Genomic DNA, 12071 nt, shown 5'->3' on the forward strand with positions numbered 1-12071 from the left:
CATGACATCACAAGCGGAATAACGTCACTATCGGTTTCCGGGCTACGGTCGTCGAGGCCTGACCACGTGTCTCGTTGGTTCCCTTTCTGCCTTTCCTTCTCTTTTTTTTTTTTTTTGCCGGCTCTTTGACGGTTATGGCGGTCCGGGCGAGCTTCGAGAACAACAACGAGATCGGCTGCTTCGCGAAGCTCACCAACGCCTACTGTCTGGTGGCCATCGGAGGCTCCGAGGGCTTCTACAGGTGATCATAGAGAAGCTCGACCTGTTTTCTCTTCCTCTCCTCCTTAGCCCGGATTTGCTTTGATTAGCCGCGTCACATCGGGGACCCTCCTTTGCTGCAGTGCAGCTTCTTCCTTGAGTCGCATTGAAAGAAGAATAAGTGGGAAAGGCTGTAGCGGTCTTCTTTTATACCAGGGGTATTCAAACTTGGCCCTTTTATGACTTGTGGACTTCAACTCCCAGAATTCCTTAGCCAGGCATGCTGGCTGAGGAATTCTGGGAGTTGAAGTCCGCAAGTCATAAAAGGGTCAAGTTTGAAGACCCTTGCTTTATACTGAAAGAGCATGTTTGGGCCCTTTTTCGTTCTGTCGTCGTTATTTTCGGCCTCTTTTGAGACAGGTTGGGTTGGGCGAAACCGAGCAGACAAAAACGACCCAGTGACACCCATAGTTGAGAGGAGATATCAATATTAGGACTCTCCAACCTCCCTACAGTACTGACTGCTATGTCAGGGATCAGCACCTGTAAAGGTCTGTCCTTTTACTTACTCACCCTATGAATACGTTAGGTCACAAGAATTCAGTAAGACTACTGCTCTTCAGCTTGTTCCTTTATTAAACTTTTTGAAAATCTAGCTCTTTTAAGTATGCTTGAATTGAACTTCGTGACCTTCCTTGCATATTTATTTAATCTTACTCTGTTGTGTTTTAGTGTATTCGAAGGGGAGCTTTCTGACACCATTCCTGTAATTCATGCTTCTATTGCTGGATGTCGAATCATTGGCAGAATGTGTGTAGGTGAGCTGTTTTATTCGTATAAATTACTTTTGAGTTTTCCTAACTGTAGAAATCTCATCCCAGTTTAGCCTTAATATATTTTGACAAGCAGTTTCCCTGTGTAGTTTTGTAATATTTCAGAAAAGGAAGGCAAGCTGCTATTGTACCCTTCATTTATAAAATCCATATGTACTGTTGAGTTCAGTTCGTGTTTATCCTGATAACGTTTCAGTGAGATCATTAGAAAACATTTAAAAGTTAAATGTTTTTGCTTACCATTTAATAATGATACCAGGCTCTGGAATTGAAACATCAACATTAATATTATGGGAACTTGTATTCAACAATCTTTTTTATGTTAAGGGGAATCCTTCATATAATTTGGATTCAGTCTATGGGCCCTCACTGTATTGATTACTACAGTTTCTGGGAAGATGGAGAAACTTATTATCTAAGTCCCTACAGAGACTAAATAGGGAGGATTGGTGGGGGGTTCTCATCACTGCCTTTTTCAAAATCTTAATCTATTGTAAGAGGTGCAAATGGAAATAATATAATAACCAACTTTATTTAAATTTATTATGATTGCCCATTCCCATTTACTGTTGTTCAGCTATAATACTTTTATTAAATTCAATTTTATGCCAACAGTGATAGTGGAAGAGGTGAGAGAGGTGATAGGTAAGCAGGATATTGTTCTTTTTTCATACACTGTATTTTTCCATTTATAAGATGTACCCTTGTATAAGACGCCCCCCAATTACTGGTACTTCTTGGTACCATCACACAAGGTAGGTGGCTTCCTCCAATCAGATGGCGCTCTGTGGGCTTAGTCACGCCCACCCCCTCAGCCATCAATCACTGTATTGAGGCGGCTTCCCGGGGCCCCTTATGGCTTCAGCCCAAGCTGCGCCAGTGAAAAACAGATCATAGAAGAAGGCTTCAGTGAGACCGGCGGCATCCTTGGGGCAGCGCAATCCTCCAGCACCAGGTGGCATCTCGGGCCAGCAATATCCTCCTGCACTAGGCGTTGTGGCAGCGGCATGTAAAGAACTCACACAGGCCTGCCCTGGGCTGCAGAGGTTACCATTATTTTTTTGTGTATAAGACCCTGCACTTGTATAAGATGCACCTGATTTTTGAACAGGGTGTTTGCAGGAAAAAATAGTGTCTTATACATGGAAAAATACTGTATATGCTTCCATTTGTGCTGTTGGTGTATTTTGTCAAAAAACCCACTCTGGCTGTACTGTAAACTGTTACAAGGTCAGATGCTGTTCTCTTTAACAGCATTGATTAGATTCATCATGTCCCGAGTTAGTTTATGGCATAGAATGTTGGAGACTGGAACTGAAGGCAGTTTTTTTCTATATTTTAGGTAACAGACATGGTTTGCTAGTCCCAAACAATACTACTGACCAGGAACTTCAGCATATCAGAAACTGCCTTCCTGATTCAGTGCGAATCCAGAGGGTGGAAGAACGTCTTTCTGCATTGGGCAATGTCACTGCATGCAATGACTACGTAGCACTTGCCCACCCAGACATTGACAGAGTAAATATAAAAATAAATCTTAGTACTAAAAATCATGTTTGCACTAGCTAAGCTTTAACAACGTTTTTGATTGAGCATTTGCTTATGTCCTTGCTTGACTTATTCAGCAACCATTCAAAATTATGATGATGCTGAATGAATGGTAGTTAAAACTGGTCCTCGAGGTTCCAGTCATTGCAGCACTCTTGCTCATGTGATCAAATTTTGGGTACTTGGTGCCTCTCCCACATTTACAATCTTATCAGGGTCCCACAGTCACATTCTCTTGCCCTATGCAAAACTGCCTTTGCTTCAGCTTTCTTCACTCACCTTTCTCCCACTATCTCTGCTCTTTTGGCTTACCTGCACTGTGCTATCTATCTCTGTTGCCTCTCACTCCAACTGACCTTCGTTGTGTTCCTCCTGCTGATGCTTCGGATTCAGGCCATGAACAGTGAGCGCAGCAGGGTGGCAGCATCTCATCTGCAGAAGGGAGTTTGCCTGGCCCAGCCAGGAGGAAGCAGCAGGACAGAGCCAGTGGAGGAGCCAGGGCTGAGTGCAGGTAGAGAAGCCACATTTGCCACAGCACAAGGAGCAACAATCTGCAGATTGTGCAGTGTGCAGTAGGATGGAATGGTGAGATACAGCACGTTCTGTGCTGGGCAAGGCAGCAGAGACTGCAGTCCCCCCAGGTGAAGGTAGTGGCTGTGTGTGGGCACTGTTTGGGATGGCAGCAGAACTGGAGAAAGTATAGGGGCAGGGACTTCCCAGAGGTGCAGTTGTGCTCCACAGCTCTCAATGTAAGTGCTTCTAGAACAACTACAATAGGCCAACTAGGTCAGGGGTCCCCAGCCTGTGGGCCATGGCCCACTACCGGGCTGTGGCCTAATGGGCCATGTGAGTGGCCAGCCAGTGCATGCACATGGCCCCACTCACAGGAGCCTTGTTGCAGGCACTTGCAGCCTCACTCACGTGAGCCTTGTTGTGGGCACTTGCAGTCCCACTCATGCTCATGTCACCGCAAACATTGTAGGAGCTCACACGTGTATGTGCACCTGCCTCTCCCACAAAATCATCCCCTTTCCCCCTCCCCCCCCACAGCTGCCAACCTGGAAAGGTTGAGGAACTCTGCTCTAGGTGCATGTTGGAGCCACTCCTACAGGAGGAAGGGTGCATCCAGCTGAGGCAACTATGGCATTTTCAAGGCATTTCTGTTAGTTTTTTCTTCCCCAGCCATCTTTCAAAAGCACCATTTTAGATTAGACAGCAAAGTCTGTTCCAGTCAGATTATTATTGGGAAAAAACTTTTTTATTCTAACTTGCAAATGCCTTTTATTTCAAGATGAATTAATTAGGGCTTTCTTGCTAACAAAAAACATTGATTGGCTATGCTTAATGCTATTGAAGTTTGGGGATAAAAGCAATGAAAGCATAATGATTATTTAAAATCAGATAAATGTGTTCTAACAACCCTAATTTTAAATGTCATTTTTCCCCCTACAGGAGACAGAAGAGATTTTAGCTGATGTACTAAAAGTCGAAGTATTTAGACAGACAGTAGCAGACCAAGTACTTGTGGGAAGTTATTGTGCGTTCAGCAACCAGGGAGGCTTAGTACACCCGAAGACATCTATAGAAGACCAGGATGAGCTTTCTTCATTGTTGCAAGTCCCCCTTGTGGTAAATGTTCTTTCTGTTCAAATCTTGGAGTGTTCAGTTACTTTAAACTATATTTTGAGCCAAATTACAGAATACAATTTTAACATCTTATGACTTGGGAATGTATTTGGCCACAGTTTCATCCATCTGTATGCCACTGCAACTTAGTTAACTCAGTGCAGGAGGTCTCTTTCTTTGGAATCTCTTTATTGTTTCAATATTTTTCCTTCAACTTCCTTTTGGATTAAATAGTCTTATGTGGTTGTCATAGCATCAAGAAATAGACAACAAAACAGTTATTTGCAAATACGCATGAGGTGTTAAAGCCTAATCCTAAATGAACCATAAAATTAGGAGCAGTGAACATTTAGATGAACAATGCCAGTGGGAAGACATTGAAAAATACACCCGGCATAGTTGTGTTACTTGTATTTAATAGCATATGATATATCCATGGGAATGATGGTAATTGTGTTTCACACATTTTGCTGAGCTATTTCTCACTATGATTTATTGAATAAGCCAGAGTGGCTGGGTTCATAACACTAAACCATAATGCATGGTTTGGAAAATGCAGAAAACTGACTTTGAACATCATGAATATCATGCATGCCTACTGAAGGCTTGGTCCTCTGATCTATTTAAATATTGCAAATAAGGTTTATATTCATGCAACCTTAAGCAAGAAGACCTGATAATATGCATGAGAAAGAAGTTCTTAAGGCACTAGTTATCTTTCTTACCAGGCTGGAACGGTTAACCGTGGCAGTGAAGTGATTGCAGCTGGAATGGTTGTGAATGATTGGTGTGCCTTCTGTGGCCTGGATACAACCAGCACGGAATTATCTGTTATTGAGAGTGTTTTCAAACTTAATGAAGCGCAGCCAAGTACCATTGCTACCACTATGAGAGATTCTTTGATTGACAGGTAAGTCAGACATTAATCTACTTTCAAAAATTATTAGCAATTGATAGTAGCCGGAATATAACTGTACTAGTAGTAATGGCTTTCTTCAGTCTTCTTATGTTTCCAATCTTCTGTAAATCCCTAGAAATTCAGCACTCTGAGAAGATGTATAGTACTACTTCCTCATTAATAATATATAAAAGTATTTCCACCTGTTTGTATCTGCTCCCAGGAAGAGCATATAGTGCTTAATTGTTGGTAAAGGTGAAAAACCAGTGGGGAAATTGCATTGACATGACATGTTAAGTCAACTGGACAGAAATAGTTCAGCATTATTATTACAAGTAGCCCTCACTTAATAATCAAAATAGGGATCAACAATTCTATCGCTAAGTGATGTGATTGTTAAGTGAGACATCACATGATTGTGACTTGAGATTTTACTGCCAGCTTCTCCATTGACTCCACTTGTCAAAAGCTGACTGTGAAGTGCACAAATAGCAGTCACTAGATTATAGAAAGCTATAAGAGTTGTAAATGCCTTCTGGTTGTAAAATGCTGAAATCTTTATATGCATCTCATTTAGTTTTAGTTTGGGGTACTGATTTTCAGTTGGACTTTGATTTTATAGATCAAGCATGAAAGTAAAGCTGGAACCCTTCAAGTTTGTTTTTTTGCTAATCATTTCTTTTCCCTTTTGTAGCTTGACATAATATGCTCCAGAAACACTACAGGTGTGAAATGCCAAATTGTGATCTTGACTACTCAAGCAAATTCTTCCACTCCAAGAAAGAGGTCTCTACTACAATCATAGTTTCAAAAGTATATTATTCTAAATTCCCTTCCCTTTGGCAATCCAGACTTGGAACAAGAAAAAAAAATATGTCCCTTTGTTTTGTTTTTGCTTTCATTTATTCATGAAATGATGTTTAGAACTTAATACAAGCAATCACAATAAGGAAAAGGATTATTTTTCCCCCAGTATTCACCAGAATGCCACCTGAAGAACGCTGATTGTTTTCTGTTCAGAAGTGGCTGGCGTTTGTGTGGTTTCAGTCTAGAGGTTTTCAAGATAGCATTCACTTAGCCAGCAAGACCATGTTACCATCGTGCATCATTCTGTATCCAGAACATAATATTTTTAAGGGGCTGAAAGAATCTATGGAATGTTTCAGCAAAACCAAACATTCAGTAAGTAAGATTTCTAGGAGGTTATGCAAATAAAATCTGGTTTGTCCATATGTGAAGTCACTGAAAAGCCAAAGAGAACTATATCTGTTCTTTAATAGAAAGTCTTTTTTTCTATCAGGAAATAATAGATTTAATTGAAAAGGTTTTTTCTGATGCCTTCATGCTCATCTTTTATTATCAAAATATAGTACTCCGATGTCTTAAAGCCAAGGTTACAATGTTTGCTATGGCATAAACAAGAAAGTGCTTGTTCTCTTGTTATATTGTTATAACAACAAAAATTATCATATTATTTGGAAGAGGAAATTTTATGATAGCAACACAGTCACAGTCAACACAGTTAATCTTGAAATAAGTGGTATGGACATTGAGGTGGACTTGAAACAACAAGAACTGTATCGAATTTAAGTAATATGCTAGGCCACCATTTTTGCTTCATCAGTCCTCTACCAAATTAGTGTATCATAGTTTGATGTCTTAAACATACACTAAAATTATAAAAACTGTCATCACTGGTTATGTATTTCTTATCAGAATCCGCCTCGTATCTTCCATTTGAAGTGATGATACTTGTTCTGTAAGATTGGAAGTGATCAGACTGACTCTGAGTCATCTGTTCTAAGTGTAGCTCATGCATGACACACAGATAAAAGAATAGGGTGAGCTGGAGGTAAATGAAAAATATTGCATTCTTAGCCTCCAACTGCTGCCTATCGCATAGCCTCTCAACAAAACTGACCTTTGTTCTCTTGATTCATAAGTGTGTTTCATACTTTGATACTGCTGAGAGAAGCTGAGAGACTTAACTCACAGCCAGTATAATTGAATATAGACTTTTAGTAGTGTAAGTTTATAGGATGGCAACAAGTTAACTTATACTTTTCTAATAAAAAATTCCTTTGTAGATATAGCAATTCTTTAAGTAAAATACCAAGAAAGGCAACTAGTTTGCTAACTATATTGCACCCAAGGAAGGCTTTGACCATGATTAAAGGCTGCAACATAAATCATAGCATCTAATTACTGAATCTACTAAGTCCAGTGACTTCTACCCAATCTCCAACTTATGTACTGCTTATGTCCTTGCTTGACTTATTCAGCGACCATTCAAAATTATGATGATGCTGAATGAATGGTAGTTAAAACTGGTCCTCGAGGTTCCAGTCATTGCAGCACTCTTGCTCATGTGATCAAATTTTGGGTACTTGGTGCCTCTCCCACATTTACAATCTTATCAGGGTCCCACAGTCACATTCTCTTGCCCTATGCAAAACTGCCTTTGCTTCAACTTTCTTCTCTCACCTTTCTCCCATTATCTCTGCTCTTTTGGCTTACCTGCACTATGCTATCTATCTCTGTTGCCTCTCACCCCAACTGACCTTCGTTGTGTTCCTCCTGCTGATGCTTCGGATTCAGGCCATGAACAGTGAGCGCAGCAGGGTGGCAGAATCTCATCTGCAGAAGGGAGTTTGCCTGGCCCAGCCAGGAGGAAGCAGCAGGACAGAGCCAGTGGAGGAGCCAGGGCTGAGTGCAGGTAGAGAAGCCACGTTTGCCACAGCACAAGTAGCAACAATCTGCAGATTGTGCAGTGTGAAGTAGGATGGAATGGTGAGATACAGCACATTCTGTGCTGGGCAAGGCAGCAGAGACTGTAGTCCCCCCAGGTGAAGGTAGTGGCTGTGTGTGGGCACTGTTTGGGATGGCAGCAGAACTGGAGAAAGTATAGGGGCAGGGACTTCCCAGAGGTGCAGTTGTGCTTTGTAGATATAGCAATTCTTTAATTAAAATACCAAGAAAGGCAACTAGTTTGCTAACTATATTGCACCCAAGGAAGGCTTTGACCATGATTAAAGGCTACAACATAAACCATAGCATCTAATTGCTGAATCTACTAAGTCCAGTGACTTCTACCCAATCTCCAACTTATGTACTGTTCTGAAAAACCTTGCATAACTGCACAGGTTGTGTGTTCATCTGGATGCTATACTACTTTGTATTCTGTGCAAAATTGACTTTTATATGCATTAAGAAAATGTTCAATAAAGGTTAGTTTATGTAAGTCAGGTTGTACATAATCTGGGAAATGTTTGTATTTTTAAATGGGAATTTACAGAGTGAGATATTTTTTTCATCATTTGGCTCTACTTGTGGATAATATGTAGAAAGGCACAACTGAAATTCACATTTTTGCTATGGTAGTAAACAAACGGTGAACTTGCACCTTAGAAACTGACAGATTTCCCCGACCATTAATGAGATAATCAGCCTTCCAATAGATTTTAAAGAGTTTTAATGATATGGTACAGATATTTTATCTTAAAATGAATTTAACAGAATGGTAGCCCTTTGAAAATGATAAATTCTTTCAATAAATTGGTCTTTGATTTCATGAGAATTTAATTTGTATGACAGTAAACGCGTGCAACCTTTGTTAGCTCAATAGTTAAATCTGGTGTGTGGCATGCAAAAGTGCATATTCTTAACAGTAAGGTCAGGCTTCCAATATTTGTGTGGGTTTTTCTCCAATGTTTTTAACAGCAACCTAAACTACAAGGCTTAGAGCATCCATTTAGCTCCCTCTGTCCCTCTCCATATAAATAAGACAAGATACATACTAGGTTCATCCACTTTGGGGGCTTGTGAAATGGATAACAGCAGTACTTTTGCATCCTATATTGTTATATAACTGCAGCTATACCATATAGGTAGGAATGAATTAAGTTATTTTACAAACCTTTAATCTGGGCCCAAAACTAAGGGGAGGAAAAATATTTCAAGATCACTGATGGAGTAATACTGAAGAAACGTTTAGCTGCTGGCATGGGACATTCGTGCAAGCCTTTTCATATCAGCAATAAAAACAGAAAATGTCTAGTTAAGTCCTATATGATCAAAAGAAGAAAATACTAAGGCTGAAATAATCTGAGTTTGAACTATAAACCAAGCATAACCATAATATATAAAGTATTATTTGATGTAAGGCTTGAGATGAAATTTATCCATTTCTATAAATTGCAGCAGTAATTCTCAGTACACCTGGATTCTGAAGGAAGGAGATGTGACCCCTCAACACTATCCTAGCCACTGTGGATACTTCTGTTATACTAAACCCAATATTGTTCTGTCCCAGCCTGTGTGAATACTACTCAACTGCTTACTCACGAGGAAAAACCCCTTTGCACTGAACAGGGCAGGACTTGGTAAGATAAACCCCTTTTATTTTTACACAACTTTTATGAAACAAAACTCCAACCAGTCCTTTAGCTATTGAAACGACCAAGATTTAGTCTCTTTGAGTTCTCAGCTGGAATGCTCAAGGTTTAAGTCACTCAAACACACATAAAGCCGATAAACCTGGTTAAATGTCCAAGAATCCTGAGGCAAGAAACACAATGAGAGAAGCACAAAGCCGCCGTAGCATGAACATTTGCCTTCGGCAACCAGCCCCTCCCACGTCTCTCCTCTTTATAATCCAGCCAGGGCGTGGCTTCTTGGGAGTTTTACTTTTCTTGGAGAGCTGCCACACCGTCCTCCGCTGTCCTGCACACCTTTTTTCCCTGCACATCTGTGCAGCTGAAACAGGCCCCAGCTGTTCTTCGTCTTCGCTCAGTTCAGGCCCACAACCCAGCTCTCTCTGCCCAAGCGTGAGTAGATGGGCCTGGTGTCACATCTAGCCCTGAGTCTTCCTGCTCCTCGGAGCCTTCCACAGACTCCGATGTGACCCCAGGCAACCGTTTCCCCTCATCCAATTCATCTGACTTGGCTGCCGGATCTGCTGGCAGGCGAGGACTCACAACAAATATCAAAAAGAGAAGTACAAACTTTTGATCCCCAAGCAATATCAAATTGGTATACATTTCTATTAACCAACACTGTAGTTTAATAACTTGGCATTAAACTCAATTGGAAAACATTTTTTTAAAAAAAATCAAGCTGAAAGGAGAAAAACAACAGAAATACGGTTCTAGTAACCTTAGTAGTTTTGAGTGTGGTGGACTTTGAAATCTTTGGCTTCTCAGTGATCAAGCTCAATCCTACCCACTTTATAAATTGTCTAAAGAAATAACCATTAAGCTGGTTCTGAATTTTTTATGAAAAAATTGCTATGGTCATTTTCTAAGTCTCAATTGGATTAATTCTAAAGTAGGAGCTATGTTTAAATCAATTCATATAGGTCTAGAAATACATTGAAAGGTTACTTAATAGCAAATGGGTACAGTAAAATCTTATAAATAAGCAAGCCTAAAACCAAGGTTCACATTTGCAACATAAGAGGGTATTACTCTGCTCAAATCTTTAAAATGTCTTTGCAATGAAGTGGCTGAAGTCCTTGGCTATTAGGACTGAAAATGCATGTGTTATTAACCTGCGTTTCTGTCATATGCTTGAAATTGAAGGGTTCTGGAACCAAGGGAAATTGCTTAGTCTTAACTATTGCTTTCTTGCTTTTTGTAATCAGCTTTTGCACCAGGGAAATCTCATGCAAGCGTGGGAAACATGTACATGGGTGCGATGTACTGTAGGAGGGATTAAGGGAGTGTACAGGAATGATTGATGTCTGTCTTATGATGTAATGGTTCTGTTGTCTGATTTTCATTGGCTAACAAAGTTTATAAAGCACTGCTACCCATTTCTAAGGTGTGGCACTTCTGGACGTAACTCTGCCAGCATTCCAGATTGTTGGCCACCCTGCTGCTTGATTTGATCAAATAAAGTGCTGCTTGATCAAGAAGTCTCCGCTTGGGTTATCTGATTAGATTGACATGGTATCTCAAGTTCAAGTAAGGGACTGGGATCTTACAAAGTAATGGTGTCCTCATACCAATTTAGTACATAGTAATAGCACATTACTATCACATACATTCTGTACTGCATTTCATGTTGAATGCAGAAAAAGAATGTATTTTAGCCCTAAGGCTAAGTCGACATGCTTCACCTAAAAACCATTGGCTTTTAATCTGTATTGTTAAAGAAATGCTTTGCAATCCTATAGTGTAACCTCCTGGACTCTCAAAATATCACTGATTTTCTTAAAACTAATATATTTGGAATGTTCTCGGTTACAACATATATATATAAATTAGTATAACATTTACTAATTCAGTGCTGGGGTTGAGACAAAATTAACAATTTCAAGAACAAACTTCTATTTTTTCTTGTAATACCTATGTGTGAAATATTGTATTTAATCTTTACCATATATGTTTTCTTTAACTTTTCTCTTGAATAATGTTCAATCATTTTTTCCTCTAGCTCAGCCTTATGTTTGAGCCCAGTTGAAAAAATACAGCTTGGAGTGGATTTATACAATAGAATCAGTGAAAATTTGGAAAAAAAACTGCACCTTTTCATCCTTTATTTGGTTATTGCCTAGTAGAAAGATTGAAAGCAATAGAATTGCATTCATTAAAAGCTTGCCAATTTAATTGCAGAGGATCTGCTTAAAAAAATCACAAAATCTGGAAACAGCTTCACTCTGCTACTGGATTGTATATTCCTATTCTCTGGACAGAATTGGCATTGTATAGCCACCATTTAGTTCAACTTTTCTGGCTGGAGTAAGAAAGATTTCTGAAAAGAAGATCATACTACCTTCCATGTGAGAGAACCTGCTCATATAAATTGTTAAGCTGCTTGGGGAGATTTCCATAATCCCAGAATAGCCCATTCAGCATCCCTTTGAAAGAGGCAGGGTTTTTAGGAAGAGAAAGTGAGAATAACATTATCTTTTTGTCTATATACTTTCCATGGATTGGATCCAACACACCCATGATTAGGAGTGCCTT

At 39.8% G+C, this 12071-nt stretch overlaps 1 protein-coding gene across 3 annotated transcripts; it reads left to right on the forward strand.

Moving 5' to 3' along the window:
- The first annotated feature begins 32 nt into the window (after positions 1–32).
- On the forward strand, positions 33–11468 carry EIF6 (eukaryotic translation initiation factor 6). 3 transcript variants are annotated; one of them, XR_014491950.1, is made up of 8 exons: positions 33–241; positions 931–1016; positions 1647–1676; positions 2374–2549; positions 4032–4208; positions 4934–5115; positions 5798–5889; positions 9304–11468. XR_014491950.1 is itself a non-coding variant. In XM_083358066.1 (7 exons), exons 1-7 carry the CDS (start codon positions 135–137, stop codon positions 5805–5807), a joined length of 768 nt encoding a protein of 255 aa, XP_083214192.1. In that variant the 5' UTR covers positions 34–134; the 3' UTR covers positions 5808–11468. The 3 variants fall into 3 exon arrangements, 2 of the variants coding, with proteins under 2 accessions (XP_083214192.1, XP_083214193.1); XM_083358066.1 differs by having other exon boundaries at positions 34–241; positions 5798–11468; XM_083358067.1 differs by lacking the exon at positions 1647–1676 and having other exon boundaries at positions 35–241; positions 5798–11468.
- The last annotated feature ends 603 nt before the right edge of the window (positions 11469–12071 follow it).

The sequence above is a fragment of the Vipera ursinii genome (assembly GCF_947247035.1).
Source record: "Vipera ursinii genome assembly, chromosome: 3".
NCBI classification, from domain to species: Eukaryota; Metazoa; Chordata; class Lepidosauria; order Squamata; family Viperidae; genus Vipera; species Vipera ursinii.

Excerpts from the sequence above, each read along its gene's own strand:
- EIF6 (XM_083358066.1), top strand. The coding sequence starts at position 135 with ATGGCGGTCCGGGCGAGCTTCGAGAACAACAACGAGATCGGCTGCTTC. Across the intron at positions 1,677-2,373 it reads AGAGGTGAGAGAGGTGATAG|GTAACAGACATGGTTTGCTA; the intron begins GTAAGCAGGATA and ends TCTATATTTTAG. Across the intron at positions 2,550-4,031 it reads CCCACCCAGACATTGACAGA|GAGACAGAAGAGATTTTAGC; the intron begins GTAAATATAAAA and ends TTCCCCCTACAG.